At 35.4% G+C, this 16,571-nt stretch overlaps 1 protein-coding gene across 1 annotated transcript in view; it reads right to left on the reverse strand.

Annotated features, from left to right (window-relative positions):
* Positions 1-14,236: 14,236 nt before the first annotated feature.
* Positions 14,237-16,571, reverse strand: part of LOC107758606 (cytochrome c oxidase subunit 5B, mitochondrial-like) — a 6,233-nt gene continuing 3,898 nt past the window's right edge. Inside the window, exons 3-4 of the mRNA XM_016576376.1 lie at positions 14,660-14,759; positions 14,237-14,570 (exon numbers count right to left, since the gene is read on the reverse strand). Of these exons, the coding sequence (XP_016431862.1) occupies positions 14,458-14,570; positions 14,660-14,759 (213 nt within the window). The 3' untranslated portion in view covers positions 14,237-14,457. The remainder of the gene's footprint in view (positions 14,571-14,659; positions 14,760-16,571) is intronic.

Consider the following 16,571-nt stretch of genomic DNA (forward strand, 5'->3'; position numbering starts at 1 on the left):
GCAATAATTCTGAATAAAATATGCATTCTGCTAAAATATTTGTTGTTGGACATTAAATGTGACACATGTAGAATTTTAATCCTACATATAAGTGTATTTTTATGATAGCAGTAACTGTAAATCAAATGTAAGCTAGCTAATACAGCCCTAAATTACTAGCTCAAATTAGTTAAATATCTTGGGCACAATACATTAAATACAGTCGGTTGTAGCCTATATTTTTATTTATTTGATTTATTTAAGTTGCATTTTCTGTATACTTTTATTTTTGGAGTGATAACGTCAAATAATTGTATGTGAGAGAGTCAGCGCCGTAATATCAATGTGTTCCTATTGGTCAGTGTTAGAGGAGCTCAGCTTAGCCTGACAGTTAGCCTGCTCCGGACCAGGTTAGTTTCCCTAAGTTGCCAGAGTGACTGAGCTATGGTAATTTTGCTTTATGAAACCAAATCAAGTGAAAATAAGTCAGACTAACTGAAATAAGCCTGGTTTATTTGGTAACTTGTTTTATGAAACAGCCCCCTGGTGGACAGGCAATGCACCAAGGCATGGCATAGTGGGTATTTCGTTCTCCATAGTCTCCACTAGAGGATGCAGTGCGAGTTCCCTTGAAGGGGAATGTCTCGGGCTTCGCATGTGACCATGGTTCCCCGAGAGGGAGAACAAGACACTGCATCCCCTTGCCATGCCTAGGGCCTGCTTGTTTCACGTCTCCTTCAGACAAAGAAGTTGATGACGTGCATTACAGGTGCCCTCTTATACTTCTTGGGATGCTGCTAATGATGTCACGGGCTGCACGGTCCAATGGATTTGGAGTGTTTTCACACGTGCTTCAGACATCGGTCATGCTGATGGCATTTCCCATAGTGTCCACTAGAGGACGCAGTGTGTCGTTCCCTCTCGGGGAGCCAGGGTTACATGCAAAACCTGAGATGTTTTTCAAGAAAACTTTTCAAGAAAATTTGGTTGAGGTTGGCTGAGGAGATGAAAAGTATTTTTAGTTCACTGAATGTTCAGTGAGAATGTCATAACCGTCTACACAAGATATAACCTTCACTCGTTATGTCTCCAGCAGCTGGAATTTTAGTAGAAGTGAATTTGTCAAAGATTAGATAGACAAACACATGTACTATACAGACTAGATTATTGCTTTTTCTGACGTTTTGTTCCTTGACGCAATTAAGGGTCAAAATTAATTCCACAGTCTCCATTTGAACATGACAGTATCATTTAAAAACAAATGAAATCCAAGAAATCTCCACTGGTGTATTTTTGAGAACTGGTAATCACATCAATTTGGGTGAATAATGAGTTTTCAGGCCCTGGGAAAAGGATTGCAGACAGAAGATAATAAAAGGAGCAGAGCACGAAAGACAACGAAGGCAGGCCGGAGAGGAAAGTGTCATTACGAATAACGCTATTTCATCTCAGGAAAAATAGAAAAAGAAATCACAACGATCAGGCTGTCTGCTGCGTAACCGAATGCTTGATTAGATGTGCAGTGGGAGTTTGAGTCACTTCGGTGGCAGGTGCGTTGCAGTCTGTGATGACGGCTAGACCTTGACGTGTGAACCAAGAATGGAAAATGTTAAACTCACTTCACTGGTTCTTACCTATGATTTACTGCACAGGTCTATGCTATTTTTGGGATATTTGTGATGTAAAGAGCATCTTATACAAGAAACCTTCCAGGGGGACAAAATGTTTAACTTGTTTTTGGTCTTTAACTAAACTCATGCTGTTGAAATGCAGATGAGGTTCTCGCTACCACTTTTAGAGGTACTTCAGGTGCAAAAGGCTCTTTGAAGTGCAGAACTTGAGCAGTCTGCACAAGAAAAGCAGCCAGGTGACACCACTGGTTTGAGCAAAGGATGTTTAAGGTGTTGTTTTCTTCTTTGAAAGGACAGATTTAATCTAGTGAATGTGTCTCAGAGTACGTTTATTTTCTGTATAGACACATAAGTCTTGGCTATAAAGAAAGCTCTATTTCATCCATCAATGCCATGGAAAAATGCCCTTATGGGGCATGTTGGCATAATTAGCTGATTAGTGGATTGTCAAACAGTAAAATGTTATAAAGCAGAAAATAATTCTTAAAAAGTGCAAAAAAATCTAAAATGTAACACAACAAGTCATTGTTTTGGTCAACAGAATAAATTGTATTACAGGATTTTAAACCTTAATATTTCATTAAAATGTGCATTTTAAAGTTGGTTCTTGCCAACTATATGTAAGTTTTTTTTTACTTTGAAATATCAGTTTCAAAATTATTCTGATGGTAAATGTTGGTTCTAGGAGTCTGTAATACTGCGCGCTCCATTTGTACTCAGAAGTTGGAAATTCCAAGTTTCCAGTAGGAACTTTTAACTGGAAAGTCGGAGTTCCGACTCAGAATCTTGGAGGAATCCAATAATGCTGCTCAGTGTATCAGCAGAAGAGAAACTTTTTTTATTTGCCCTTGTCTGTGTCTCAAACTCAGTGGTGCACACTACTATCCAACCTCTATTTGTGGAAATGATACAATGGCATTATCTGTTAAAAATACCGCTTTTTATGTGTTTTTAATCAACCGGTATTGTTAAAAAATGGACACGTTCATCTTGGTTTTCTGACTTCTCTACTGGAACATGGTACACTTGGGTGTGACGACATTCCCAGCTCTGACATCTGACTTCCAAGGTCAATGGAAGGCAGCATAATTTTGGTGAGTGGGTACACATTTTTTTGAAAAGTGCTATTTGCTCTACAGCAGCAACAAATGCACATGTACAGCTATTTACTGTAATTATGACAGTGATATATTTACAAAAGCAAATTCCATTCACTCAACTGTAGGCGGATCCAAATTCACAAAAAATAAATTTGTCTAACTGAACTTTTGACTCAAAACCTTACAGTAAATAAGATACAGCCCTTCCCAGCTAACAAAAATATGTCCAAAGAACATTTTGCTAACCCTTGGTTAACGTTTTGCTAACCCATTAAGTTATGAAACCGGTATTTCTTAATGTTCTCTGAACATTGAAAACATCCAGTTTTTAAAATGTTTCAAAAGTGTTTTTTCATTATGGGAGCGCTATAAGGGAACATTCTATTTTATCATTTTGCAAACTTTTTAATGTTTTCCGAACGTTCTGAAAGAAGTAGTAACATTCAAAAGATATTAGGAACGTTCAACCAAAACATTTCAGAAAGAAAATGTTCCATTCAATAATGCTTTCATGCTAACATTTTAAAAACATTATGTAAGACCATATAACTCTGAACGAACATTCTGTAAACATTACTGAAGGAATGTTTGTTCATAACCTTAAGAGAACCTTGCCAGAATGTTCTGAAAATATACCTTGTTGGCTGGGTTTCTGTAACAACTAGCCCAGGTTCTGTACAATTAACAGGAAGAATAATGAAGACAAATTATGTTGGTCAACTCATTTATTATTCATTTAGAAAGTTATGCGATCAAGTGAAAGGATGCCACTTATATTTTGTTGAAGTTCGGTGCCTTCATTTGGCACTTGACTAACTGAAAGCATCCCAATTCTGAGTTTTAAGTGGTGAAAAGCTAAAAGTCGCAAACAGTTCTTGGGGAAATCCAGAGAAAATCTCTGCTGAAATTAGCTCACTAAGCCTCTAAAGTCATCCAGTGCTCGTTTTGTAATTTTAGCAATCATCCCTGAAAGATCAAACCAGAGCATCTACATTCACAACACATCTGAACATCTGTTGTAAAGGGGGGAAAAACAGCAATATATTTTAATTCTAGTACTTTTGGTGCTGTTTTTCTATGCTGCAGGTGTAGAAATAAAACTCGAGAGAAAACAACATACAAGAAAAGCCTCATAAAAAATGCATAAATGTGACATTTGTGGCTCTCTCAAGGGTCTTCCACTGAAAACACATTTTGGTTTAGTGAACCGATCTGTAAGCTTCTTGTGCTTTTCTTGACCGCATGGTCAAAAAAATTGTTCAGCCAAACACTAAATCAAAATCACCCACTCCTGCTCTTTGCATGAGGTCTCGAAGCAATACCACATTGAATTATTTAAAATGGTCAGTAGTTAGGTATGTGGATCCATAATGTGGGATAGCATTTCTCTGGAGTATCCCTTTACGTCACCTAGCCTGGTATTGTGACCCGACGATAACTGCAGAGTGTCTCTGACATTTACATAAGAATCCCTGAACGACTCTCTCACTCTTCCTCAACATTCACCGGTTTGCACTACATTTGGTTTGTAGAGTAGGCCTGTGTTTCAGTGAGGAAATCCTGAATGGAGAATCATGAAACAGAATGACGACACAGTTGGGTCTTAATCAAATACAGCTGTATTTTATTAAAGTACATTTTTGTACAATTGTAAACATTCCATAATGCTATTGTTAATAATAAATTGCATTGTGCCAGGTTAAGTTAAAGGAGTACATTTTATGTGTTGGGACATAATAGAGCAGTTACATGGTTGACAACAACAGAGCTGACAGGACTTAATGCTGATATTTCTACAGATTTTTTCTGTTTTCTATTTCTATTTTTTTCTATTTATAGAATAGTTAATTACTTTAAAACATGAAAATAAAGATTTTTTATTTATGGAATATTTCATTACTTTAAAAGGTGAAAATATGACGGTAACAGGGTTGATTTATACTCGTTTAACATTATTCTGTTTTTTAAATAATATACTGTATTATTATAATTAGGATGCATTAAATTGATAAAAACTGACAGCACAAAAAAAATCCCTTTTTAAATAAATGGTTTTGATTTTTCTAATCATCAATGAACACTGAACAAATTAAGCAGCACAACTCGTCAACATTGATAACAAGAAATGTTTCTTGAGCAGCAAATCAGCATATCAGAATGATTTCTGAAACATTATCATGTAATAAAAATTAATGATTATCATACTGAAAATGTTCATTTTAAATATATTAAAATAAAAACAGTAATTTTAAATTGTATTTCATAATATTACAGTTTACTTAATTTTATTATACTGTATTTTTGATCAAATAAATGCAACCTCGGTAAGCATAGTATATAAAACAGGAGGCTTTAATTGGTAAAACTTGAACTAGAAAGGATGATGTCATTATGATTTGTATGATTTATGGAATATTTAATTAATTTAAAAATATGATGGTAACAGGGTTGCCTTTTGGTGTTTTTAATAAATATTCTTCAAAGTAAAATCTAAAATACAGATAAAGACTACATTTCCACATATTTTGTTTAAAATGTATCAAAATGTGTTGATACAGGAAAGAGAAGCTGGGAAAGGATGGCACTCATTGTGAAATGTAGAATGACCCTTATGTCTTTCCACTATGAATAAATGTAACAAGCACTAGAGCAGAGATGTATTGAGTCTGACAGACTGTGTGCAATCCTCTCATGCATTGTCATTTCTGCTACATGCTCAAAACAAACCGCATAATTAATCACTTTTGCCCCTGCCATGTCACTTCAGATGAGCAGTTTTATTTGTGTTTACCCCAGAACATTTGAATGGATGTTGTTCATTTTATTAACATACTGGGCAGCCTGTGTAAATGTCAACTTTTCAAAAGTCTTTGTGCTGCAGAAAACCAGAAGCATTCAAAGTCGCTTGCATCCTCTCAGATGTCACATTAAGCCATGTGATTTATTTCACGGGTTTTATACACAAGCCCAGCCAGTAGATTAACAGTCCCGTGGTGCTGGACAATATCATCTGAAAGGGAATATTTATAAAAAAAAAAAAAAAGGTAGTTGCATTCAGGCTCAGTAGGAAAGGAAAAACTGTAATAAAAAAGTATAACTGTGGTGATCTAATCAAAGGCCAGATGGCAGAAGATGATGGAGGATTGCTTGCCAGTATGGTGGGAGGGGATCCAGCCCTGGCACACTCGCCCCGTGGTGTCCCACCGACACAAATACGACATTAGCAAGCAACGCTGCCCCATGGTGCCAGCTGATGAGGTCACAACTATACATTGTTTAACCGGCTGTTTTAAAGACACATTTATACGTGTACTGTCTACTTAAAGGAATAGTTCACCCAAAAATGAAAATTTGATCCAAAATGTAGATGAGTTTGACTTTTCTTTTGGAACAGATGTGGAGAAATGTGTAGCATTACATCACTTGCTCAGCAATGGATCCTCTGCGGTGAATGGGTGCCGTCAGAATGAGAGTCCAAACAGCTGATAAAAACATCACAATAATCCACAAGTAATCCACACGATGTTTGTAAGACACAAATCAATCATTAAGACATATTTAACTTCAAACGAGTCCTCTATCCATTGCTTTCTCCAGAGAAAACGTTGTCCGAATCAGGAGAGAAATATGTACAGATCAAGCACCGTTGACAAGAAAAAACAGTCTGAAATAGTTCCAAACAAATATGTTGGTAGATTTTGATGTGAGAGGACAATAGGTGATGGAGCATCATTATGGACTCGTACTTCTTAACCACTTAAAGTACCCAAAAATGCATCCCCAAACACTTCAAGTTGTTCCAAACTATATGTTTATCATATGTTCAAGATGCTGGTAACCAAACAGTTTTGGCGCCCACTGACTTCCATTGTATGGGTAAAAAAAAATTTGTGAGACATTTCTCAAAATATGTTTTTTTTTTCTTAGATTCCATAGACTAAAGAAAGTCATACAGTTTTGAAATGACATGAGGGTGAGCAAATGATAACAGAATTTTCATTTTTGTGTGAGCTATCTTTTTAAAAGTTAATTCCCTCTTAATGTGACCATTCATGTAGAATTCATTTAACCTCTTCAAAGAAAAGGTCAGTGAGTGCTCTCAATAAAAATGTAGCATTCAAATTAGCCACAAAGAAATAGTCGTTCTGTTGACCCTATCTGACTGCTAAACTGAAATTATAAGGCTGAGTGAGCACATGTGTTTTACATGTGCTCACTCAGCCTTATAATTTCAGTTTAGCAGTCAGATAGGGATGTCAAGATGAAGTGAAGTGACGTGACATGTGGCCAAGTATGGTTACCCATACTAGGAATTAGTGCTCTGCATTTATCCCATCCTAAGTGCACACACACAGCAGTGAACACACACACACCGTGAACAGCCATTTATGCTGCGGCGCCCGGGGAGCAGTTGGAGCAGTTGCCTTGCTCAAGGGCACCTCAGTCATGGTATTGAAGGTGGGAGAGAGCGCTGTACATTCACTCCCCCCACCTACAATCCCTGCCGGTACGAAACTCGAACTCGCAACCTTTGGGTTACGAGTCCGACTCTCTAACCATTAGGCCACGACTTCCCCAAAGATGAGGCAAACTTCTAAAACGAGTTCTTAAAAAATTTAAGAAATGTAAAAGAAAAAGACTCATTTTGAGGGATTAAAATAGCATATTTAACCAACAAGTTAATATTAATTAATATTTTAACTAATTAAATGATAAACTCATAGTAAACACTTTTACATTTTTAAAGTAAAATGCTTTACCATGAATCAGTCGTTTAACATTTTTAACAACAAAACAAAATCTGTGGGAATGCATTGGCATTGTCTTTACTATCTGTATATTTAGATTTTAGTTAGAACAACATATTATTAAATAGACTAAAAGTCAACCCCATTACCACCATATTTACCCTTTTAAAGTGATTTAATGTTCCATAAATAAATCATATCATAAAATCATAATGACATCATCCTTTAGTTGAAGTGTTACAAACTAAAGTCTATGATCATATTTAGTCAACAAGACCCGTAAGTTAATATTTTAACATAAGTTAATGTTTCATTGAAGCATTTGTAGGGAAAGTTAAATGATAAATGTAACAAATAAATAAATGCATTTTGTTTATGTATTTTTTGTTTGCTTGTTTATTACATTTAAATGCTGCTGATGTTTTACTATCACAAGATTACATTTAAAATGGAATTTAAAATAATTAATATATATATTTTTTTTAATTTAAATGTTAAAATATATTAAATATGACTGTTTTTACTTTATTTTATTATACTGTATTTTTGATCAAATAAATGCCATTTTGGTGAGCATAATCTTCTTTCAAAAATATTTTAAAATTCTATATATCTATATCTGCATTAAATAGTAAAACTAGAGAGGATGATGTCATGATTTTTTATTTATGGAATATTTGATTAATTTAAAAGGGGAAAATATGATGGGAACAGGGTTGACTTTTAGTCTTTTTAATAAAATATCATTCATATTTTATTATATTATTATTTATTTGTTAATATTATTAGTCAACAGTCAATTAATATTTTACTATGATTTAATATTCATATTTTACCATAAGTTAATGTTTTTATTAAAGAAATTGTGAGGAAAATTTTATGATAAACTCATAATAAATGCATTTTGCATTTTTTTTTTCTTTTTTACATTTAAAGTAAAATGCTTCAACATAAATCAATCAGTTACAGGTTTTTATAAAAATCTTGAGGATCTCATGTGACCACTGACATGTTTACATGCTTTATAAGCAAGATTTATTTTGAGCAATCTTATTAAAAACGACAAATATAATTTTGCTGACAATTAAAAGATATATTTCTATATAGAAGATTAATATTCGATTTAGGATTTTTTAAAATGCCAATTAAAGAAGTATAAAATCTAACAAGAAGTTGAAGTGCAGTATAGTCAAAATTCACATTATATGTGATTTGATGATTGGTCTGAAATGTCGTCAATCAAATGTGAAGAAACAGTGAAAAAACTCAAGTTTTCCAGTCAAATTTCAAGTTGTCTGATCAATTCATATCACACACCTTATCTGCCATTTCTGGAATGGGCAATTATAAAGAATCTCCAGTCATAATGGCGTGACAGCGGGTGCTCGGGCTGAAGTCACCCCGGGGTAAAGAGGGCTGCCAAGTCTTTCAATGCACTGCAATTCTCAGGGGTTTTATCTCCCTTTGAAATCACACTGGTCTTCATCAGAACTCCTCAGCAGATCAGATGTGTCTGAATATGTTCTCCCTGAGCAAAGTTGCTTGCAAAAAAACCCAGGTGCCCTCAGAGCAGGAGACAGGCTGTGAGTCTGCATTTGATGATCCTCATTTTTGGAGCATCCGACTAGAATGTGCTTTAATTTGAGATGTTTCAACCAGGGTGCAAGTCAAGCAGCAGCCAGTGCCACGGGCATGTTGTCGAGACCTGGGTGAGAATTTAAAGAGACAAAACAATGAATGTGCAGCAATAATAGACATGAACGGTGTGTGTTGACCGTATGCTTTAAAAAAATGGCATTAGCTAAAACAGTGCTGGGTGTAATGCAATACTAAGCAATTAATTACTGTAAAAAAAAAATGTAAAATGTATGTTTCTGATGCAATTTTCTCCCCGATTTTGGTCCGTTCAAGAATAATTTATGCAATTTTAGATTACTGAAAGAATTAAAAGAGAAGTGTCTATACTTGTATTGTTCAGTTAATTACTTTGTAATTTAATGCATTGCTAAGTAATTAATTACTGTCATTTAAAGGTGAAAAAGGTCAAAAGTCAAAAATAATCAAAAAGTAATTTTAAGTAATTTACTGTAATTTAAAGGTGCAAAGTTCAAAAGTAATCTAAAAGAAATCAAAAAGTAGTCAGATTATATTACCTTAAATATAGGCTAATGTATTACAAAATGTAATGTAATGGATTACGTTACTAACTACAATCTTTGTTGTGTAATTTGGAAACAGTAACGGACCACAATTTGCAAGTACACTGTAAAAAATGATTGTGATTTTAACAGTAAAAGACTGTAAAAATGCTACAGTAAAAACCTGTTAACTGGTTAGCAGTAAGTTTCCATACTATATTCGGTGAATAAATGTAATTACATTTAATGTAATTTTACAGTAAAATAGGTAGGCTAATCTACTAAGGTGATCCTAAGGTGATCAGCTCTTGCCTTTTTGTTTTTTATCGAAAACATGCGTCAGTGGAGAAATGCGCTCTCAATTCCACCTTCCGTTTATCGACGGGTCTGGAAATATCAATTGGCAGGTGTCAAGACTACGAATGAGGTTCACATCCAGGCATTTGTGCGTGGGTCACGCTGGTTAATTAATCTTCTGCGGACGGAACAAGTCAATGTGAGGTTTTACAGCCACGTTGAGATCTATGCAATCACCCCCACCCCCTACAACGGTCAAAATAACCTTAAATGGGCTTTCATGGCAGAAAACGGTGAATAGAGGTTTCTGAGTGGATCTTTGACAAGCACAACTGGGGTCTGGACTTCAGGCAGATTGGTTGCTATGGAGACAGCGCCCCTGCAGCACACTAATGGCAGGCGGCGTTGTGCAGATAAGCACAGTGCTAATCATAGACTTTTGTCCTGAGATGTGTTGTGCCCCTGTCTGACGGACCCCGCCTGCCAAATGTCTTTGGCTGGTCTCCTCGGGTACATTTAAATCTATCCTTCCTTAAAATTCTCCCCTTCCACAGTTGTTTTCTCGGCCCGCTGAGAAATGCAGAACAGGAGCGGAGAATTGAACAGCAGAGATGACTTATGTGTAGCACACTAAGAGCTCGTTTTTAGCTATTAAAATATTAATAACTCAAAGAGGTCTAGCCTATGAAAAATGTGTATATCTATGAAACATCCAGTCAAAGTATATCCTCAGAAAACACTGTAGGCCTATTCTCTGTGTGATTGTGCATCTGTTGTTAGGAAGGCTCTGGAAGCACTAGGCTATTACATAACTTTACCGTCATCATATTGAACACAGTTGCTCGAATCACAAAGAACAACCTTGTTTACGCAGTTGTGAAAAGCTAGACATGACTAATGCTCCCTCTTCGGTGAAACAGATGCTTTTTCACTGTGTTAGAATGCCAATATCGCTCAACATTTTCTCTAATGTCATTCAGAGACTAATTAAAGGCAAGCTCTCGTACACTAACAAGTCAAGGGGGATGTTAAAAAACATTTCAAGGAGAAGGGAAGGACATTAAACGTACGTCCACTCGAAATTCACATCATTTCATGCCTCTCTGTAATCTTACAACATAGCCTACTCGGACTGCCCGGAGTTTCGGCGTTTTTCAGTCATTTCCGGGAACATGCAGCAGGCCCTCTGGAGTACTGAGAGGTATTATTCAATCATCTTTAGCCAGATGTGATGGGCAACCCGCTACAGAGGGGGCAAAACGTCCTCATCTATCTCATTACATCTCTCATTGCTTTAATTACGTGTCACAGGTCGCCGTAGTTGAAACTCTATTCAACGAGTAGACGCTGCCTGCAAGGACGGTCACATTATGTAGATGACGCCGCTAAAAGGATAAACGGAAGACTTCTGACCTTGAGATCCTTTCATACACTTAAAAACATGTGTAACTTTAACTTAAGTTGCATGGGAAATTGAAAAGATGGTAAAAATGCTACTACACTGTAAAAATCGAATCGAATTACATTTAGTCCATGCTGTTTTAGGTAAATAATGCGTACTGTGCCGACAAAATAGTCAAATAACCTACAACATTTACCAAAATGTGAAGTGTGCTGTGCAACAACATACTGTTTGTGGTTCTTTTGTTGAATAAGTAGGCTAATTTCTAGCCGTTAAAAAAATAATAAATGTCAAAAATTGCATACTGTCTGAATAAGTACTACATTTGAATTTGAACTTACTTCTCAAATGTTTATAAATATGTTTTATATAGTATGAAAATGGGTGGTATGAATGAAATTCGGATGTACTACTTTCTCCATGTTGTTACTGTCACGTGACCTACCAGCATCAGTTGCATTGCCATTCTTAATCCTCTTCCGTGGCCTCGCGGGATAGTAAAGTGTCTAGCGAATGCGCGCTTCAGAATCTCGGCGGAAATAGTAGGTCATCCAGGTACTTTTCACCTACTATTTTTAATAGCCTACTGTGCAGTATTCAGTATGTAGCAAGCTATAGTTCCATTGTCATTCCAATAATTACTTTGCATATAATCTACATAAAAACGCATCCTAGACAAACAGTGTTCGCACAAATATTGTTCTAACAAGTCTGTTTGTTGTCTGAGAGGTCTAAACAAACAAAACAGTTGCTGTTTTGATAAGGGCTTGTGAGCACCCAGCATGCATTGCAGCATGAATAATTTATTAAGTTGTTGAGTGTACTGAAACATCTCAGTGCATCATGTTGCTGTCAGAATGAGAGTCCTAACGGCTGATAAAAACATCACAATAATCCACACCACTCCAGTCCATCAATTACATAAGTTAACGTGGACTCTTGTGAAGAAAAACTCTTTCTTTGGAGGACTTTTTCACTGGAGAAAGCATTATTATGGATTTTTTTAAACAAATGTGTGGATTACTTGTGATGATAATTGTGATGTTTTTATCAGCTGTTTGGACTCTCATTCTGACGGCACCCATTCACTGCAGAGGATCCATTGGTGAGCAAGTGATGTAATGCTACATTTCTCCAAATCTGTTCTGATGAACAAACAAACTCATCTACATCTTGGATGGCCAGAGGGTGAGTACATTTTCAACAACCTTTTATTTTTGGGTGAACTACACCTTTAAACTGCCAGTTCTGGAAGATACTCTAGGGGGGAACAAAATATATGCAGTGAAATTTTTCTTCACAGCACCACAATGTCTAACAACTCAATAGAGCAATGCACAGGAAATAAGATCTCCCTCAAATGTCTCTGTGTTGCATTTCATCGCTTTCACAGTCTGCCACAGCCAATGTTGGCAATTATGTGCAAATTGCACATAAAGTCTCACTTTCAGATTTTCTTGTCAGTGAAATGAAAAAACACAGGAGGCATAAATGACCCACTAAGGGCATTTTTCACATTTGTGAAAAAAGAAATCTCTTGATGCATTGATTATAATGACTTTCAATGTGATAAACAAAGTGATGTGTGCCTGCGATGCTTATGAAATGATTAACATACTGTAGGTAGGTGCGGTAAACAGGAGAGAGGCTGAAACGGCAGCTTGGAAATTCATGTTCATGTTCATTAGCTTTGACTTACAGATGTATCACAAATCAATAATGTGCACTTTAATTGCCTGAACAATTAACACTAATATATGAATAATATTAAGAAAATGTGCGCATTATCACTTGCAGTAGAAGATTTTTTTATAGGACCGGGTACTATAAGATATTTAACACGGTATGAACTAATATGGAAACTAGAGGGAGAGTAAATTATATAAAGACTTTTCGTAATATTACCACACACATAAAGCAGACTATTTAATAAAATACAGACAAATAACAAAGGCAACAGAAAAATAACAAAGTAAGAGCATAAACTTGCTTTATGGCACGTATGTTTGCATTCTTCCCAAAGACTCATCATTTCTCATTCTTACAAATAAATGACCCCTTGTGGACACAGGAAGAAATTGCATATACAGAAACAGATGAACTTCCTGTTGGGAGTTCAGACATCTTTATGCCGAACTAAACGCGAAAGGACTAAGGTCGTTTAATAAAAAATAAATAAATCAATTAAAACTGTAAGTCATGAGACAACAACAACCTTTCCAAATAAGAAAACTGCAATCCAAATAGAAATGCATCATTAATCAAGGGGACACCAAGGTAAAAAAAAACATTTTATATGAAACTGATCTAAATCGCCAGTCAAAAGTTTGGATCATGTTGTTAATCATTAAAAAAATAAAATAAAAAAACACTACAAATTACAAATACTTCTCGTTTATTGAAATAAAATATGGGAAAACTTTTATTTAAAATACCTATATTAGAAATGATGCCTTGGCAACCAACTGAAATTAAAAAGGTTAAAGTTTAAGTACTAAAATGACTAAAACTTAAAAATTAATTAAATCTAAATGATAGAAATATAAAAAAATAATAAAGATGACAAAGCACGGAATGAAATTACACTACTACAAAATTTCTTAACTAAAATTAGAATGAAACATGAAAACATTAAAATAAAACCAGACTCCAAATTAATTTATACTATAATAGTAAAACAACACTGGCTTGCACACTTTATTTCCACTTTCCACATTTTATAATAGAAAAGTCATTGAAACTATTAAACAACCATTATTCAAATTAAAATATTAGCTTTGTAAAGAAATTCATACACATGGCACCATTTATGTTTCTCTTAAAACTAATTTCAAGCATTAAATTAAAATGTTTTTAGGGTCATGAGAAACAAATACAGTCAGGCATGTCTACACCTTTGACCAGAATTTAATGATCCTGAATTAAAACACAAGAGTCAAAGTCAGAGTAAGCATGTTTATTAGGTGTAACCGGACCAAACTCAAAAAGTATACTCCAATAATTTAAGTAAACTGTTTTTTTTTTTAGGAATTGTTAAAATAATGTGTCCCACACCAGGAGGACTGTTACATCTCCTGTACTTCTTTGCAATAAGACAAACATGAATGAGGTCAAGACGTCTCTGGAATTCTGGGATGCAACGCTGCGGTGGAGGCAGCAGGATCAGTGAGGAAGCTCATGAGGCACAAGCTTGTAATGAGAGCCGCATGAAGGACAGCGCTGGGCTTCACCCTCATGGAGCCAGAACCAGACCACAGCAGTGTTGTCCTCCTCACCTGGACAGACACACATACATGTGCTTAATACAACCTCTAACAAAATGAACTATGACATCAAGTACCTAGAATCAAGAGTTTTAACTTACAGACACAGCCAACAATTCTTTTGTTGGTGATGGAAGGTACAAGATGAGGGTCCGACTTTGACCCAGCATACTCCTTGGGCTTCAGCATGTTGAAAGGATCCTGGGAAATGGAAGAACATGATATCAGTCAGTCATTTTGGAGAATTTGTTTGAAATGTGCTTTAAAGGGATCGTTCACCCAAAAATGAAAATTAGCCATGATTTACTCACCCTCAAGCCATCCTATGTGTATATGACTTTCTTCTTTCAGACAAATACAATCAGAGTTATATTAAAAAAATGTCCTGGCTCTTCCAAGCTTTATAATGGCAGGGAATGGCTGTTGAGATTCAATAGTTCAATAAACTGCGTCCATCCATCATAAAAGTGCTCCACACAGCTCTGGGGGTGTATAAAGGCCTTGTGAAGCGAATCGATGCTTTTGTGTAAGAAAAATATCCATATTTAAATCTTTATAAACCATAATCTCTAGCTTGCAGGGTTCCCACTCTTTCATGAACACCAGATTCAAGGACTTTCAAGGACTTTTTAAAGCACCATTTATTTTTTATCAAGCACCTATCAAATTCACACCCCAGAATATGTAGTGTCATGAAAGACCTTACAGTACTTAACATTTCACTTACACTTAACATTTACATTAAAAATTTCAGAGTAATAATGTTTTGAATGTATAGGTTTCATAAATTTAGACCGTTTTGAGCAGTTGTGTTCAAATGACTTTAATAAAAATCCATTGAAGTCAGTACTGGTGATAAATAAAATTTAATTTCTAAAATATTGATAAAATATGCATCAAACTGATTTTTGCTGTAGTTCTTGTACAAGATTTAAATTTGAAAGAATTTCTCAATTTTTAAATTAATAAAAAGTGGTTAAATGTTGTAATAACATGGTAATATGTACTAACATTAAAAATTAGCACATTCACTCAAAAGATACGTTACTCATTAATAAAAAACTCAAGTCAAAATAATTTTGTAAATTACTTTTTATTGTAAATCCCATTTTTTCATCTTTGACCTAGGAATGCAGCTCAAACATGCAGCTGCTCAAAACGTCAGTATTTTTTGAAAATATTTAATGAACATTTTAAACCTTGTACATGTGCAAATCTGCAACAGACGTTTAATGAGGCTCAGAGGTGGCATGAGTGCAATTAAATTCATACATTTATGTGGAGATGTTTTAAATATAAAATTTTGAATACAGAAATATTAAATGATTTAAATAACTGAAATTATACGCAAAAAATTTAACTAAATCCGCCAGCAGGTGGTGACAAGTCACTGATTTTATCACCGAATCATTCATTCAATTGATTCGTTCAAACTGCTGATTAATTCAGGAATGAAGCAAGTGACTTTCTTTATGAATGGGTAATCATGAATCACTGACTCACTAGATTCGTTCAAAAACGCACTTTCATTGAATGAATAAAACTCAGCTGTGTTTGCTTTTAGAGATGCGTAGTGGCTGAGCTGTTACTATATTTGGAACTATTTTCGTTGAAGAAATAGAGCAAAATCAGGCAGTACTTGTTTACTGAACTGTTGTATTAAATCAATATCACATTTGCAAACTCCTTGAATAATTATTAAAAGTTGTCACTCTCGTCACTCTCCTCTGTGGGCGCACAGAAAATGAGAGCACGCAAGTGAGTTCTCAAGACTCAAAAGCACGTGAAGCACGTGCGTTCCGTCATCTGTCATCGTGTAATAAGCGCGGAACCTGCGGGAATGAGTACAATTGTTATTAATAGCCGCAATCCCGCGCCGAAATTCAAGTCCTGCTCTGTGTTCTCTGCTAATAACCCGACTGTGAATGATGCGAGCGGCGTTATGTTGTCACTGAGAAGCTGCAGCCGTGGCCGGGAATGATTTTTGGTGTGCCGGCAGAACAACAACAACAA

This window comes from Sinocyclocheilus rhinocerous, unplaced genomic scaffold, assembly GCF_001515625.1.
Source record: "Sinocyclocheilus rhinocerous isolate Xijiao unplaced genomic scaffold, SAMN03320098_v1.1 scaffold623, whole genome shotgun sequence".
Taxonomy (NCBI): domain Eukaryota; kingdom Metazoa; phylum Chordata; class Actinopteri; order Cypriniformes; family Cyprinidae; genus Sinocyclocheilus; species Sinocyclocheilus rhinocerous.